General features: G+C 40.1%; 1 protein-coding gene across 5 annotated transcripts in view; it reads right to left on the bottom strand.

Annotated features, from left to right (window-relative positions):
- The window catches only part of DIP2C (disco interacting protein 2 homolog C), a 378,781-nt gene that overhangs the window by 130,853 nt on the left and 229,463 nt on the right, over positions 1-18,465 (bottom strand). For all 5 annotated transcript variants that reach the window (XM_081300463.1, XM_081300460.1, XM_081300461.1 and 2 more), the window contains 2 exons: positions 8,458-8,583; positions 3,165-3,374 (listed from right to left, as the gene is read on the bottom strand). In XM_081300463.1, the coding sequence (XP_081156589.1) occupies positions 3,165-3,374; positions 8,458-8,583 (336 nt within the window). The remainder of the gene's footprint in view (positions 1-3,164; positions 3,375-8,457; positions 8,584-18,465) is intronic.

Raw genomic sequence — 18,465 nt, 5'->3', positions numbered from 1 at the left:
TGAGAATCAAAATCATTTTGGGGGAAGACAGGCCCGTACCTGTTTTAACTACACTGTTGGGGCAACAAGGTATGAACAGCTCGAAAGGGATAGCAACACGGGGCTAAAAAGGACAGGAGGAAGCCTGCGAGACCCATGCTGTGACCAGATCCACAGACACAAGACATGCAACTGAGGAGCAGTGGCTCAGAATCAAAGGCAGGCATGGTTGTGAACTTCACAGTTGGAAGAGTCTCCATTCTGCCTGGTGCTAAGCTCATTCAAGATCGACTTCCCTCCCCCAACCTTTTTTTTTTATAGAGGGATTAAAAACACTAAAATAAGGGTTGGCAAACTACAGAGAGTGGTTTGCCTGCCACCTGTTTGTATAAATAAAGTTTTATTAGCACACAGCCATGCTTGTTTGCATCTTGTCTACAACTGTGTGCTCAACAACAGAGCTGCAGAGTTGCCACAGGTCCATGTGGACCACAGAACCTAAAATAGTTACTCTTCAGCCCTTTATAGGAAAAACTTGCTGACCTGCTCTAAAGTTATAAAGTTCTAGCTTCAAGTTCCCCAGCTAAGAGGGGTGGGCACAGCAGGGAGGTCCCAGGCCTAGGTAGACAGGTTGGGCCAACATCGTCAACCTAAAGGTGCAGGTGATCATTTAGGACATGTTTGAAAAGTATCAAAAACACTTAGGAGGATTATACATAACAAATGAGGGCAATTTATCCCAACAGTGGCTATTCTAGCAGAATCTAGAATTAAAATGCACAACCGCAAGGTCCTGATAATTATGTAACCAAGAAGCAAGCAAATCTCCAGAGTGAACATGATTGCCTGTTGACTTCCTATCTTCTTAGCAAGAACCAATGCAAGAAATCTGTTGAGAATGTAGTGGTTATTACAAACAGCAAATACCAAAAGTAACACTGATGTTTACTCAACTCCAAAGCACTCTGGAAATGGCAGTTACTTTATGAATATCTGGCTAATGAAAATATATCCCTACAACATGCTGTGACAATGTCAGCAGATGAGCACATCAAAGGATTAGAGGCTAATAATATGTTTGGAGCTGAAAAATGAGAAAAGCCATATAAGTCCAATATCCTAAATATAAATTTATTCTAAATAGGTAACATGCATCTCCTGTTGTTCTGTTGCTTCTAGAAATGTACTATGTGTCTCTTCAATTCCTCCATCTCTATTTTGCTAAATAATTCCTATAATCTGAACATATTTTAACAAATGTGTTAAAACTGAACATATTTTTACAAATATACCTCTTTGAGTTTAAAACATTCCACTAAATCTACTGCTTACTGTACATTATGCTCCACTGTTGATATTGGTAAGATATTTTAGAACGTGAGACCCTTCATTTCTAATCATATTAAAGTTTTTGATAAATACATTCTGGGAACATGAAGAGTCATCCAAGTTCTCACAATAGAGCTGGCCTGCAGTGCAGGGACGTGCACAGGGCAGGTGTGACCTTCCTGCACTGCCCTTGTTCAGTTTCAGACCTCAGCATCCTCAGGTGGAGCTGGGCTTGTCGAGGTTCTGCAGTAAGAGTAACAGGCACACCTTGCAAGATGAACAGCAAGCAAAGCAGGAAAAAAAGAGAAAAAGCAACCTGTAATAGATTTTTGCATCCTTGCCTAAATCAGCTTGGCTATGTCATGGGAGATGTCCCTGTGTAATTGTTGGCATAATGAAATTTGTGGAATTATCTACAAAAGAAATTTAGAACTCTGCTTCAACAACAAAGTAGAAGAATGGCCTACTGTGGAGGGAAACCACATGGTTTTCAACCCCTTAGCCTTTCTACTACTTGGAGGAAAGAAGTCTCTGCAGTATCTAGCTTAAGTTCTTCACCTGGGGATCAGCAAACATGCCTGGGGTCAGTTCTGCCCTGAGCTCTTCCAAACACCCCCACACTCACTCAAGCTATTGTCTCCTGCATAGGCTTTTGATGATCTCAACCAAAGGTCAAATCCTGCCACTCCTGACTTCCCTTTTGTTTTGTGACAGGAATAAAGTATTCTAAGTCTCATTAGGTTTATTTTGTCATTGCTTTCTTTCCAAAAATACTTCATACTTACAGAACATTCCCAGATATTCTAGGAACTTTAGCTTTGTGCCAAATGAGAAATTACTGAAATGTCACACACTGAGGAGTATATTTAGGTTACACTGAGCCTTGATGAACATGAGTAATGCAACCTTTTATAGTCTGGATAAATTTAATTCTCCATGCTATAATTTCCTCCAGAATTCCAAGTGTAAACTCACACAGGGAAAGCCAAATGCAGTGATTACGTTGTTCAGAAACATGTGTTTCTCCTGGAAAGATACTGAGCACCTCCTTGAAAAGTGAACAAAATTGGAAAATACGAATCCTTTCATGTACAGAGATCATGTGGACCTTCCCGCCAAGATGCCAGGTCAAGCTGACGAAGTCTCCACCACCACCCTGGGTCCCAACATGCATGAGAAATTGTATTATCTAAAAACATTTAAGGGGGACACAATTCTATTAAATGTTTAACTTACTGTGGTTTAAAACAGGCTTTAGTTCACATAAACCAGTGTCTGTTGCCAGAAATGTGTTAAAACTGAAATAATATCACTTTGCTTTCAGGTATTACTTAGAAACTTATGAAAACGTCCTAATTTTTCTTTTTACTCGTAACTCTTCTGTGATACACAAGGAATAAATTATTTTTTCCAGTTCTCCCGCCCCACCCTCCCCCGCCACCCAATGCACTAAAAATCTAAAGCAGGGAAAAGTGACATTAAGACCACAGTGGTGTCCCCAGGAGAATTGGGAGCAGACCCCACTTCCCAGCATTTGACAAATTGTCTCATTATGGATGTGAAAAGGCCAAGGCTTTTAAACTTCAACTTTCCCTCATGACCAAGAAGGCATTCCTTTATAGATGGCTCTTGAAATTCCAGCTGTGGGAGAGACTGGTGTGGTGAAGTTCCAGACAGCAGTACAAACCAAAGCACTCCAAGCGTCAGAGGGGCTCCATGCTATTTCCACCAAATGGATTCTGCACCCAGGATACATACAAAAGAGAACAAGGGACTCTGCTACTTAGTGCCTGCTCAGGTAACACAGAGCAAACCAGTACTAGGAAAGGCGGCGAGCCAGCCAGCAGGGCACTCACCTATGTGCGTCTGTGCCATGACGTCCGCCAGCCTGTGGGCGGCCCCGCTGCCCCCGCTCTGTGTGGAGGAGGAAGAGGTGGTGGACGTGGTGGAGCCATGGATGGCTTGGCTGATCCAGTGCTCCATGTTGATGCTGCCCTGGCTGGAGGTGGGGGTCCCCTGGGAATCACCCTGCACCGAGCCTTCGTCTTCCGAGCCAGAAGAGGTATCTACGTGGAACAGGAGACTGGTTGCTGTATGCAGCAGCACAGAAGCCCCTCACTCTCAACCCCCTCCCAACACTGCCAGCTCCACCTCACCTCACTCAACTGTTCGACAATATTTTGCTTCAAACACCCTGAAGAACTGATTCCACCTTACAGATAACATCTTTCCCCCCTTAGAATTTTTCATGCCAAATAAGTTGAGATTGCTATAAAACATTTATTTTGATGTTATAGTATTAGATGAAAGATACTCACCAATTTTCCCCACACAACCCTTTTGGAAAGAAATCAATTTCTTTGCATGTATCAACCAAGTGCCAAAGATGGAGTCACACTTTCTTAAGAACTTCTGGAGCCTGTGCTACTTTCGTGTGTTTCAGAGTGTGATGGTTTTAGCCCTTGGTAATCCTGAAATGCTCTAAGCTACATGTTTTAAGGCTCAGCATGAACTTAAGACACTCATGTGCCTCCTCCAAGATTGGGGTACTAATGAAGAAATGGTGTTGAAAGAAGAATGCCCCTTACATAGTTGGCCCCACCTCACCTTCACCAATCTGCATGCTCCTGAGGTTCTGCCCCTTCCTCTGGTGCATGCCATAAACTTTCATCACCTTACAATTTTATACACAAACTAAATCTATTTACTTATACAGTATTCATTTCTCATGAAATCTCATTAGTTGCTTATTTTACTGTGAAAAACTGGGTAACAGGGGTTGAGATCAAATACAATGTTTTTCATTGAAATTAATGGCAAATTTTCCATTTAATAACTTCCCATTTAGCAAGCACAAGCAAGAATGAATCATATGCAATATGTGTTACTTAAGCTTCACTGTAGGATTCACGCTCAGGACCCTTCATACCCACTCGCGACTTAGATGCCAGGAAGCAAGAAGCCACATGAACACTTCCACAATATTCAGCAGGAATAATATCAATGACAACTAATGCAACGACATGGTGTTTAAACACACGACTCTTCACACATGACCCATGAGTCACATGACCTATTCTATCTAGAAATTTTAAAAAATTGTTAGAAATTTGTTAGGAAAGTGACAATAATAAGAAAACCCTCTCCTATTCACATATAACTTAGTTTATATAAAAATGCAATCTATATAAAATTCATATATTTTACATATTCATACTCAGCTTTTAAGAAATGCACATATTGGGGTTGTGGCTCAGTGGTAGAGTGCTTGCTTAGCATGTATGAGGCACTGGATTCGATTCTCAGCATCTCATAAAGGCCCACTGACAACTAAAAAATGTAAAAAAAAAAAAAAAAAAAAAAAGAAAGATAAAGAAAAAGAAAAAAAGAAATGTATCCTTATCCCCATGGCGGAAAATGGCCATTTCCCCAGGAAGCCTTTCAGGCCCCTTTCCAGCCAATCTTTTACTTCTCAATATCCCCAAACTTTTCACTAGGAAACTGGATAACATTTTCCATGCTATGTACACAAAAATTCTCCACAAAGTATTAGCAAACAAACAAACAAAAAGCAACACATAAGACAGAAAAAACATGACTAAGTGGTGACTAGAACCAAACATTACCAACAGGAATTAAGGTGGACTTAACATTCAAAAATGATTGTTACACAGCACATAAACACAGAAAAGCCATATCTGAAGACAGAAAAGGTGTCTGATAAAATCTATCACCAACTGAAGATTAAGTTTCTCCACCAACTAAATTTCCTCAATGTATCACATGACATTTATGAAGAACCCACAGCTAACACTGTATTCAAAGGTAGAATATGAAATGCACTTTCCTAGAGACCAAGAACAAGCCAAGGACGGCCTTCTTATCACTTCTGTTCAACATTATCTGGAAGATTCTAGCTAATGAAATAACAAATAATAAGGACATCCAAATTGGGAAGGAAGAACTATCTTTTTCACAGATGACCTGATCCTGTATGTAGAAAATGGCAAGAAATCCAGCAAAATTTTCCCAAACGGAAAGTGAGTTTATCAGGGCTGGAGTTGTGGCTCAGTGGATGAGAGCTTGTCTACAAAGTGTGAGGCACTGGGTTTGATCCTCAGCACCACATAAAAATAAAGGTATTATGTCCACCTACAACTAAAAAAAAAAAGAATTTAAAGTGAGTTTATCAGGATCATAGGATATAAGAGATTAAAATACACAAATACTAACTGAATAATTGTAAAATTTCATTTGTAACAACATTAGAAAACAAAATACTGAGCAAACATCTAGCAAAAATGTATAAGACTTATATACCAGACACTATGAAATATCACCAAGAGAAATAAGACCCAAATAAATGGAAATTTAGGGCTGGGATTGTAGCTCAGTGGCAGAGTGCTTGCTTAGCTCATGTGAGGCACTGGGTTTGATCCTTAGCACCACACAAAAATAAACAATTAATTAAATGGAAATTTAATATGCAGATACTCATGTCATGGATTGGAAAACAATCATGTCCAGGAAGCAATTCTCCAATTGATCCACAAGTCCAAGGAAATCCTTAATAAAGTCCCAGAAGGCTTTTTTGTTTTGTTTGGTAGAAACTGAGTGCTTATTCTAAAGTTTATTTAGAAACATGAAGACCTAAAATAGCTAACATAATTTTGAAAAAGGAAAATTAAAAATGATGGACTTCACTACCTGATTTTAAAACTTAAAAAATTGCATTAAGTAAGACAGTGGTATTGATTGCTCAAGGATAGGCATATATCTATTATCAGGGGAACAAAACTGAATTCAGAAATAAAGTCTCACATTTGTGGCCAATTTTTGATAAAGGTCCTGAACAGTAAGAAATAGTCTCTTCAAATGCTGCAGCGTCAACTGTACATTCACTTAGACCAAAATGTCCACCTAAAAGACAACATCAACAACCAAAAAAGAAACGCAGATCCTTACATCATAGTACACAAAAATTAACTCAAAACAAATCGCAGACCTATATGAAAGGCCTGAAACTAAAACTTCGAGAGCTTCCAAAAACACAATCCACGAAATAAAAATTGATGAATTAGACTTCATAAAAATAAACTCTCGCTTTTCAAAATACTATCCTTTTCCATGGCTAACACAACAAGTCGCCACTAACACACATTGACTTATGAAACACATTTATTATATTACAGTTCGGCAAGTCAAAGCCTAAAAATCAAGGTTTCGGCAGAAATGTGTTCTTTCTGGAGGCTTCAGGGGGAAATCTAAGTGTTCCATCTCAACATGTTTAAATTCAACATCTAGAAAGTCCCTTTTGTGGTGTCAGATAACAAACCCAGGGACTAGGATAAAAAGTCTTTGGTGGAGAAGGCACATTATGCTGTCTACCACCAGACACCATTAAGAAATGAAGAGAAACCACAGTTTGCAAATTGTACACATGTAAAAACGAATTATATTGTTTATATGAAGAACTAAAAACCTAGCAACCTGATAAGCCCATCATATTTAATTTTAATGGGCAAAAATCTGAACAGATATTTCAATGAATGTTTACAAATAATTACTAAGCACATTAGAAGAGACTTACTCTCCTTAGTTGTCAATGAAATGAAAATTAAAACCACAAAGACATACTCTTTCCACTACATCCTCTAGAACGGCTATTGTAAAAATAGAGACAATGTCAACCACTGGTGATGGCATGGAGCACCTAGAATGCTCATGTGCTGGTGGGAATGCACAATTGTACAGCCACTTTGTAATCAATGGGGCATCTCTCTCAAAAACATTTAATAAAACAGTAATTCCACTCCAGGAATACACTCAAAATGCAATTATGTCAACTGTGTAGCCCATAACACCGTATCATTAACAACAGAAAGCAGACGAACAGAGACATGAAAAGCATTGGGATCAAAATCACAGAAACAGATCAGAAAGTAGGTTCAATCCTTTCTTTTTCTGATAGACACCAGGATGATTTGTTTCATTTTGGTGTTTGAAGATCGTGAGATACCGTTTCTAATTATTTGGGGTAGAGTAAAACAGAGAACTTGGGTAGTTACATAGAATATGGGATAAAATAAAAGCAGTATTGTAAAACCATTATAGTTTGCAAAAGTTTCAAGTTTGTCCTCTAAAGGTTAACGTGTTGGAAGACAGCACTCAGTTTGTCAGGAAGTGGTGGAACCTTGAAATTGGTCCTAGTGCAAGATTCTTAGGTTGTGTGTTATGTCCCCCAGAGGAACCAATGGAGCTCAGAGGATCCTTAGTTCCTGGGACAGTAAGTAGTTATAAAAAGAGCAAGGCTGGCCCTGACTCCCTCTGGCTTCCCGTCTCTATGTGGTCTTTTCCTCTTGAACCTGCCATGATGCCATCTTTGTTGCAAAAAAGATCTATACTGCAACAAAGCCAAAGGCCCAAACTAGAGCCAAGCACATGTAGGGACCATGCTCTTGAACATCCAGAACTGTGAGCTAAAGTACCCAGCCTCAGGTATTTTACAGTAACAGAAACCAAACTAATCGAGTAGCAGAAACAAGTTATTACCTACAGCCATTTCAATTAGGGGTTATCAGGCTCGTGGATCGGATCTGGCCCACTGCCTTTGTAAATAAAGTTTTGATTGATACACTACATCAAACAACTGACATTCTGTTAATGGATGCTTTCACACTACCATGGCAACTTTCACAGAAACCTTTTGGCCTACAGATGCTAAGATACTAAGTGGCACTTCACAAAGTTTGATGACACTCGATTCAGGTACCTACCTATAGTTATTCAATGTTCTTCATTTCTTCAACAATAAAACAGAGTATATTTAGGACACCTTATGTATGTACCAATCTAAGCTGAAGAAAAATCTGAGTTCTATTAGAACTCTACAGGTACCAATTCTTTTCTTTTCCATATGAAGAATTAAATGGATACAATTTATAAGACTTCAAAGTACATATTAAAGAGTCTATGAAAAGTCCAGAAGACCTTTCTAAAGTAACTCAAACTGCTTTTGGACTTCTGGTTCATAAACTCCTGAATTATAGTATCATTTATTGGAAGCCAAAAAGGCAGGCTGAGGGAAAAGCAGTTAATTCTGAGATATACTTAATACTTTTAAGCAGCAGAGAGAAACTAGTTGCTCACCTGGAGGCGTGTAGGCATCCATCGAGGTCTGTACAACCAGGGACCTGCGTTTGGAAGGCATAGGCACCGCCATCTTCCTTTCTTTGTGTTTAGCAAGAGCTGCCTGAACAGCTTCTGTGTGGACGTCTGAAACCAAGAGAAAGCCAATCACTGCACTGTCAGCCCAGGATCCTGAAGGCCAATGCCTTCCTCCTTCCCAAGGCATAGTCTCATCTTACTGAAGTTCACCCATAGGAAGGGAAGGAAAGCAGTTAGACCTACCAGCCTGAAAGCCTCAATAGAAAGTTTTTAAAATTCATTCAGACTTTAATTGTACATTTTATTGTCATAGAATTGGCATAAATGATTAAACATTGGCTATAAAGTGTTCTCTGATTTTTTTCTTAAGGTGAGCAGACCTGGATCTTTGGATATTTCTCAAGGTCATGTATTGGAGCCTTATAATTCATACCAATGTATTGTTGAGGGACATACATAAGGTTGCAGCTTGTTAGTAATAAAGCCTACACTTACTGAGTATGCATTCAGTGATGGGCCAGGCACTGTACTAGACTTTTAATGGATATTAACCCATTTTCTCAATTCACCATGTATTTATTGAATGCCTATTCTGAGGTAGAGTCCCAAAGGGTTGGGAATCCAACAGTGATGTGACAGATGTCAGCAATATGTCTCATGTAGCACCGTGACAAAAATAACAATTAGGATGGAGAATTAATATATGTAACAAATGTGCCAAGTGGCTACTTTTACTCTGAAGAGTGGGGCCAGAGGAGAACTCCCTCCAGAAGAACACCCCCCCGCCCGCCCCGGTGTATGAAATTGGACTGAAAATGAATAGCCATTAGCTGTCAACATGAGTGTCTTTCCCAAGGCACTGGGGAAAACTACCAAAGAGGAGTTGATTGAGGTTGGGTTTGGGGAAGATGTCTGGAAGGAGCTGTGTTGTCTGAGGGTCCTCGAGATGTCATTGGAAAGGATGGAGCATAATGGTGTTTAAACTGAGCATGAGTGTGGCGCTGGCTGGGGTTGAGGGAAGGAGGATGCAGGCATTATGGCCCATGGCCATGGCCAAAATCTGGGGCTATTCAAGTAAGGTAGGGAAAGCATAGGAGGCAGGCATGAATCTACTTCCATTTTGATGGAACCATTCCTGTGGCTGTGGAGAAGACTGAAGGAGATGCTTGAAGACCAGTTGGAAGTCACTGTCCACATAAAGAAGACAACCCTCAGAGTATTCTAAGCAGTTCTGAGGAGGTGGTACCCTGATTACTCCCATTTCATAAACAAGCAATCAGAGGTGTTCTGAGTCAGAAATCTCCCTGTTATGAAACTGGTGAGTGGCAGGGCTAGGAATCCACTCCAGGTGTGAATACCTCCAGGGCCTCTAACACCATTATGCTCTAACCCTTCCAGTGACATCTCTGGGACCTACAGACAACACAGCTCCTTCCAGACATCTTTCCCAAGCCCAACCTCAATCAACCCAGTTCTCTACCAGAGGACTATTTCCATTTTTGTGTGGCTGGGCCAGGGAAGCCTAAGAGTCACGTTCAGCCTCTAGCTCTTTCTGTAAAGAGTGGCTCAGGGGGCACAGCAACACTGCTCGTCCCTGTACAGTCTACAGGTGCTTTCATACTGTGGAAGCAGTAACCACAATTACCCACAGAGCTGAAAGCATTTGCTATCTGGTCCCTCACAGGAAACACATGGCTCCTTGGGTTTAAAAGCACTCTGCGTGCCCTACACAACCAAACTATCACTTTGTCTTATCCCATTTAGCTTGTGTGTGCTCTAGTCTTTTCACTTCAAGGAGATTCACAGTACTTTAAGACAGTTTTTTTTGATCACTGCTTTCCTAGGTTTCTGATCAAAGACTAGTAACTGAATGACATGGATCTGTGGGCTCAAAACTAAAGAGCTGATCCATCGTGAGAAAATATTAGTTTTCCAAGAATCAAACACTGTCAATTTTACATGTTCTTTTTAAACTAATATTTTCAAACTTAGAGAAAAATCTACAAGAGTAAAGAATTCCCTTTTAAGCTGACACCCAGCTTCACCCGGTGTCCACATGTCACCCCACAGCTTTCTCCCGCCCCCTCCACCCTCTCCAGGCGTTGTTCTCTGAACCACCGCTACTAAGCCATGCAGTTCCTAAAAACAAAGAAATCCCCTTACGTTACAAAAACTTTCCTCAAAATCTGGAAATTTAACAATCTCATTCTATTATCTAATCCAAAGCCCACATTCAATTAATGCCAATTACCCCAGTAATTTCCTTGATGGTTACTTGGTCTTCCTAGTTTGTGATCTAACCCAGGATGAGATGGGTTGCATTTGTCACATTATCCCTCCTTAATCTTAAGTTTCTCAAATTTTCTAGAAATTGGAAGTTTTGAATAGTACAGGTCAGGTGTTTTGTGGCCCATCCTTCAATATGGTATTTGGTTTCTTTCCAATGCCCTTGTAATCAGATTTGGATGAGGCATCTCATCAGGGACATGGCAGACAACTGTCTTCTACAGGTGAAAAACTTTGATCACTGGTAAAGGTGGTGTCTTCCAGGGTAAAGATGCTACTTTTCCACTGTAATTAAGAAGTAATTTGGAAGGAGATACTTGGACACCATGAAATTTTTAAATAATCTTTGGTTTAACTTATCTACCTCTCTGGACAAAGGCAAGAGGATACTTAAGCAAAATAAAACTGACCGAAACTTGAAGAAATGTTTATATGCTTCTTGCTGCAAAAATTTGTCTTTAGGCACTCCTACTTTCAGGGCTTCCTCAAAAGGCTTGGTGTGCACTTATATATCATAAATAATGTTATTAACAAACTATGATACTTTTCTACTCCAAATCTTTCATGATCCATGAGAGGTGAAAGCTGAGCAATGCATAAACTAATGCAGTAATTAGGCAAAATCTTTTAAAACAGGCAATTGTATATTCTATTTTTACCATAAAACAGTACCACAATATACATTGAAATCATCTATAAATAACATCTTAAAGATTCTATCAGACTCTATATTGAATAATAACGTTAAGGAAAATGACAGAATAACCCATCCACAAACGGCATTCTAGAGTCTGATTCCTGCAGACCCACAGGCAGCAAAACAGCCAATTAAGACGAGGCGAAGATGTGGGTAACAACTGCCCCAGAGCTGAAGATCAGCCTCTTGGCTCCAACCTTCATCGGCAGAACTGAATGTCTAATTCAGCATTTACTTCCATGTGCTAAGCTGATGTAGGGCTTAACAATCCCAGTTCAACCCAAAATATTCATGCCAAATAAGAACGTTAGCCTACCAATGCTTTAAAAGTGATTAGATGACAGAATAATCTCTGCGAAAAGATGTTTTGAAACATGATCACTGGCAGGGGAAGGAGCCCAACCCCGGCATCTGGTGACACTTCTGATCCTTCCAAGCTTTGCTTCTTCCTCCTTTTGCTCTCCTTAAATCTGGGTGCACTTCCAGCTCCCAACTTGCAAGAAAACAGAATTGTTACTGGTGAAGCTTCAACAAAGTCCAGCTTATAAGATGCAGGTCTAATAGCCAGAGGGCTGATCCTGCAGAGGAGTCCAGGACAGAAGAAGACGTGCCACAGTGTAAAGGGACACCATGAGGTCTATTTCCTGCAGGCACTAACACCAGTGGATGACGGGAAGGCGCCAGCCAGTTGGAGTGCCCGGGACGCAGGAAAGGGGTAGTATGGGACAAGCAACAAATGAGATTGGATATTAAAGAAAAAGTTTACAGTTCGTTGTTCCAAAACCAGATGAATCCTAAAAGAGCTCCTAAGATCAAGAACTTTACAGAAAGCACAGCAAAATGAGTAAATAGGTTGCTATAAATCTTCCCTTTGTTTTCATAAAATGAGTCTATGAATGAAATTCAGCAGCTGTGATGCATCAGAAACCCATTAAAGGACTTAATTAGTGTCCCACAAAATCTTAATTATAAATGTTCTGTACAGGTTTTTCCCATCCAAGTCAATTACAACCAGATGAGGGGCCGAGGAAGGAGAAGGAAGGAACAGAACTCACTTTCGAGCAGCAGCCTAGCCACATGATGGGAGCTGATTGCAGGGTCCTCTGTGTCCATGAGACGTTTGCAAGATTTGTGGGCACACTAGATGTAAGTGTTGTGTACCCCTGTGCCTGTCTGAAACACAAACCTAAAGAGAACCTGCCTCAAGGAAATAATCTGGCTCCAGAGCTGTACATTTAGTCTCCTAAACAGACTTATTTTCTAGCATTTCTGGGCATCAACACAGGCGAATAGTAGTGGACAAAGATGTTTCAGCCTGTGAACAGGCTAGGATCAGGAGCTTACACTCCCCACGGAAATGGAAAATGATTTTCATTCAGGATCCCAGGGTGGTGTTAATATATTACCAAAGCACAGAAAAGCAGCAAACATGCACCCCAGGAAACAGGACAGGAAAAAGGGAAGTGGGCAGAACGGCTGGACCAAGGACTGTCAGGAGACCTTAGCAAGGGTGAAGGCCTGAGGGCCCGGAGATGAAGCCTTTGGCAATGTGGTAATATAGTGCTCTGGGATGATGTGCTGCCCTCTGGGGGCAAGGAGGGAGTCTCTGGGGAGCATCCTGCAAAGCTGTGCGGGTACCTGCTGGCTGCCATATGGTATAGGGCCTAGACAAGCTGGGCACACAGCAGGCCCAAGTGAAGCTGCAGCTCCTGAAACACTTCCATCAACAGCTGAACACAACATGTAAAGGGCTCAGATCCACAGCTTCCAGAGAAGGCAGTGAAGGATGATGAACTTGGAGCTGAGAGGCGATCAATTTGAGGTAGCTCACTTGGTGATAGGAGGTGAATTCTCCTTGTCTGTCCGTCTTTGCTCTACCAATTTATGGTTTACTCATGTTGGGCCTTTAATTCTAATAAACCAAAAGCATTATTCTATGAAGAGAAATGATTTAAGATGAGCTTCATGCAGCACTAAATAAGCAGATCACTATCATCTTTGAATAATTTGTTGAGAATTTCTTATGTTTATGGAATAATTTGTTGAGAACTTCTTATGTTTATAGCATTAGACAAATTGTGCTAATAGGTATTTTCTCAGAATTTTTAAAAAATCCTAAAAATGGCAATAAACCACTTAGCATGTCATACAGTGCTGGAAAAAAATGACTTTTTCTTCAAAGAGAATATAAAAGCTTAATTCCACAGCCCAAGCATTAAGCAGCCACTCCTTAAATGTCTTCATTTTCTGCAAACACCTGTTCCTAAAATAATCACTGCAGGCATCTAGTTTAGAAATTCAGTCTTCCCTCCGCCAACTAGGTTCAAAAAGAAATCTTACCCCATTCTTTGACTTTGGAAAATTTTACCATCTACTGCCCCTCGAAGTCCCTTTATTTACAAGGACTGAGATTCTGCATTACTGATAGGAAACTAAGATTTAGCACTCGATGTGTCCATCTTTCTAGGAAGCAATGGGCTGCTGGACTGTCTTGCTGTGGAAACTGAATCCTGGCTCTGCCAACCCACATCAACACTAAATTTTTAGTTCTTCTAAGTCACACTTTCCTAGTTTGTAAAACAGGAGCGTTTAGAGTTGCTGTAATAATTACATGAGATAAAGGGCACTGGCAACCTGCTGGGTACCTGTCACACAGCAGGCACTCAGTACTGGTAGTTGCTCTCATTAATATTTTGAGGCAATGGCTTCTAATGAGTGTGCAAAACTGAAGAATCCCAAAGGGGTTAGACTGTTGACTGATTCCATGTCTTTCTCATGCACTCACTGTGAATTCTTAGAACGGCACTATCCTGAAGCAACATAACCTGCGGTCACTCAGGTAAACTAACACAGGTTTTCCTGAAGAGCCACAGACAACAGACCATAAGAAGAACTAGGAAGAGGGTGGGCAATGACATGGGACCCTCGGCATATGCCACATAGGAGCTAGCCAATAAGACCCGGTCATGGCAGCCTCTGCTGTAGTGCCCTGAAGGCAACCACCCATCCACCTCCCGGTGTTCCTCCCTCTTCAGGTTTCAACTCATCAGAAACCTAAATGGGGGTCAATGAAGTTGTTAGAAAATCCACTTTTCCTTTTGCACCTCTACTTTTAAAACAGGATGCAGCTTGTTTCACTCTGCAAGAAACTAGTATTCCAAAGTATGAGTAATGGAGTATTTGAGACAAAAACAACTTAGAAGACCTTTGACCTTGGAGAAAAAGGTGTGGTCTAAACCACTGCCTCTTACACTGGCTGCCACTATTGCTATTATAAATAGTCTAGAATAATACACATATCTGAGTCAAAAGTTGATACCTCTCTCTCCGTAAGTTATAGTCACAATCCATTTCCAGGAGCTGTTGAGTTCACGACTCTATACAGATAATTAGAATACATATCTAAACAGAACAGGTGGCAAACTTCAGTCAATTAACAGAAGAGATTGTTTCTCCAATGAAGGAACTTAGCTTCCTTATAGTAAAGCATTTAAGCCAGCAAGTTCTAGAGCCAGAGCACATGGGTTCAAATTCCAGATCCTCTATGCGACCTTGGGCAAGTTACTTAATCTCTCTGAGCCTCAGTTCTCTCGGGTGTAAGTTAGGAAATAAAAGTACTTTACCTAGGGGAAGCTATGAGGATTAAATGAGTTAATACATTGACGAGTTTAAAGGAAGATCCTGGCAGGTGGTAATTTAAACACTGCACTGGTTAGACTTGAATGTACTAATTAATGTAACTCAAGTCCAAGAGATTGTTAAAAAAAAAAAAATAGAGGCCTTCATCTGCAGTTTCCCATAGTGTTAAACATTTTGCATTACTATAATGCATTTGTTGCAGTAAAGTGATATCGATGTTATTAAATAATGTCCATAGAATACATTGGAGTCATGTTTGGAGTTTTTCTCTCAATGGGGTTTCAATAAACGTATAAGGGCTTGCGCGCCTCACCATACCACCACATGGACTCACCTCCCTGCCCCAAACACACTGTGCTCTGCCCACTCATCCTCCCCTCCCCTGAGGCCAGTCATTCACTGATTTTTTTCCCTGTTTCCAAGGCCCTGCCTTTCTAGAATGTTGTACACCAGGAACCACCCTGTATGGACCTTCTCAGGTCTGCTTCCTTCTGTCACTAATATGACCTTGGGTCTCCTCTGGACCCTCGTACTGGGTAATAGCTCAGTTCTTGTTACCACTGTTGTTCAACTGTTGGAATAAACCACTTTATCCATTTACCTATTAAAGGACATCTTGGTTGCCACCAATTTCAAAAAATTAATGTGCCCATGTTTTCAATTCCTTTGAGTGGCAAGGAGCACGATTGCTGGTTTGGTTTTATAAGGAACTGACCACCTGTCCTCCCCTAAGCACCCATTCCATTTTGCACTCCCCTACCAGAAAACTGAGGGTCCCAGTTGCTACTCATCTTCACCAGAATTTGTGTCAGCTTCTGTCATGTTAATGGCATCTTGTAATGTTAATCTGCATTTCCCTGAGGGGAGCAGAGCATCTTTTCCTGTGTTTACTTGCCATCCTTCTGTAAGAAGGAATTTGCTCACAACTTTTGTCCACTTTTTGATTTCTGATTCTTTTCTGTTTTGGTGTTTGGTACTAAAGGAATTTGGAATCGAAAACAATACCATTTACATTAGTTCCTTGATAACACAAAAGCAAAATATTTTTTTCTTCTAATAAATGCAGAATAATTTTTTATCCTGTCTTTTCTTGATTCTTTTATTTTCTACATAGACAATCCTGTCATCTGTGAACTGAATTTATCTTTTTGTTCTTACTATATTAGCTAGAACACCCTAAAGGATAGAGCAGTAACCACCTTTCTTTGCTCCTGATCTTAGAGGGAAACCATGTAGCTTCTCAACACTGTGGTGCTAGCTGTGGGATTTTTGTAAATGTTCAAGTTGAGGAAGTTCATTTCTACTCCTAGTTTGCTGAGGGTGTTCCTATAAATGGGTCTTAGCTGTAGAGAAAGGATTTAACAAAATCTATCGACATGATCATGTAATTTTTCTGGCCTGTTGATATGAATTCCATTGATTTACAAATACTAAACCAGTCTTGCATTTGTGAAATAAATCCCACTTAGTGGTGTGTAGATATTTCTATACACTGTTGTGTTCATTCTTCCTATACGTGGAGGGTTTCTGACATTACGATATGTGTTGGTCTGTTGTTTTCTGTCCAGTTTTGACGTTAGGACAATGGTGGACTTGCAGAATTAGCTTGAAGCTATTCCTTTTCTTCTGTCTTCTGAAGGGGATCACAGAACAGTGGCAAGAGCCTGCCACAAGCCCATCTGAGTCTGTGCTTTCCGTCTGGGAAGGCTGTTAACTCAGTTTAATAAAGTCCTTTCATACAATCTAGTTTTCCCCATTATGAGCTTTGGCAAATTGTGTCTCTTAAAGAAAGGGTCCTTTTCACCTAGGCTTGTCATATTTGTGGGCAGAGTTGTACTGTCTATTGTGTTTTTAGGGTATGCGGAATCAGTAGCAATGTCCAATATTTCACTGGTGGGATTAATTTTTATTTTTTTCCCCTCTGAGTTAACTAGAAGCTTATCAATACTACTGAGCTTTCAAAATAAAAACTTAAAAAGAAGCCAAGATTTTGTTATTTTTGATCTAACTATTGCTGTAATTTGTATTATGTCTTTACTTCTGGATACTTTAGATATGATTTGCTCTTCCTAGTTCCCCTCAGGCCAAAGCTTAGATCATCATCAATTTGGGTTTTTCTTTTCTAATGACAGTATTCAATGCTATACATTCTTAAGACTGTTTTAGCTCCATTCCACAATTTTTGACCATTTGCATTTTCACTTTTAGTTCAAAATGTTTTTCAACTTTTAAAAGTACTTCTTTGATCTCTGTATTACTTCAAAGTGTATTGTTGGACCCAATTCTGTTGCAGCTTTCCATTTTTGTTTCTATTACTAATTTCAAGATTAATTCCTTGGTGGTCTGAGAATATACTGTGTGACGTTTTTATGACAGAATGTTGTCTTCATGAACGTTCTGTGAGAGCTTAAGAATGCACATTCTGCTGTTGATGAAGGACTCTGTATGCCAATTACAGCTAGTTGATTGATGGTGCTGTTGTTCCAGTCATCTATGTCCCGATTTCTCCTGCTGGATTTGACAATTTCTGATACAGGGATGTGGAAATCACCCGTGCTAACGGGCCTGTGATATGTTTTATGGGTTGCCTTATGTACTTTGTGCTTTGTTGGTGGGTGCACACACATCAAGGATTTACACCTTCTTAGAAAAATGACCCCTTTATTATGATTTGCTCTTTATCTGAGAACTTTTCCTTGTTCTCAAAGTCAGTTAGCTACTTTGATCAGTGTGACCATGATAACTTTATCGCTATGCTTCCATCTGTGACTAAATACTAAGAGATTTCTTTAGGTAACATAGTTCAGTATTTTTTTAATTCAGTCTTTTTAATCCACTTAAAATCTTAACTGAAGTGTTTAAAACATTGAATTTTAAGCCGACTGGCCTTTGAACCAATGTTTTTATAACTTACTGTTTATCATTTTTTCCTTAGATTTTTTTTTTTGCCTACTCCTCCGTCTCTTTTTAGTTTTAATTGAGCACTTTATATGGTCCCATTTTTCTCCTCTTACCACATAATTCACTTTAAACATTAAGGGGGGGGGGCTTGTGAATTGGCAATGTTGTTTGTAAATAATCCAAGTCCACTTCCAAATCATACAATACCAGCTCATAACTGGCGTGAGCACTTGACAAGGCCACTCCCAATTCTTCATCCTGTCCCTTGAAACACTGCTACCCTCTGTTACCCCACCATGCTACAGTCACACAATATATTACTTTTACTCTAGTCCAAACAATGTTAGGACAATTATGAATAAAAATGAGCAGAGATTTCCTCTGCATTTACCCTTCTCTAATGCTCCTCCCACAGATCTGCATTTCCAACCTACCCACGCCATGTCTACTGAGGGTCCACAGGTGTT

Source organism: Spermophilus citellus (genome assembly GCF_964194105.1).
Source record: "Spermophilus citellus genome assembly, chromosome: 6".
Taxonomy (NCBI): Eukaryota; Metazoa; Chordata; class Mammalia; order Rodentia; family Sciuridae; genus Spermophilus; species Spermophilus citellus.
The sequence above is the reverse complement of the archived record's forward strand: the minus strand, read 5'-3'. Positions and strand labels throughout refer to the sequence as shown.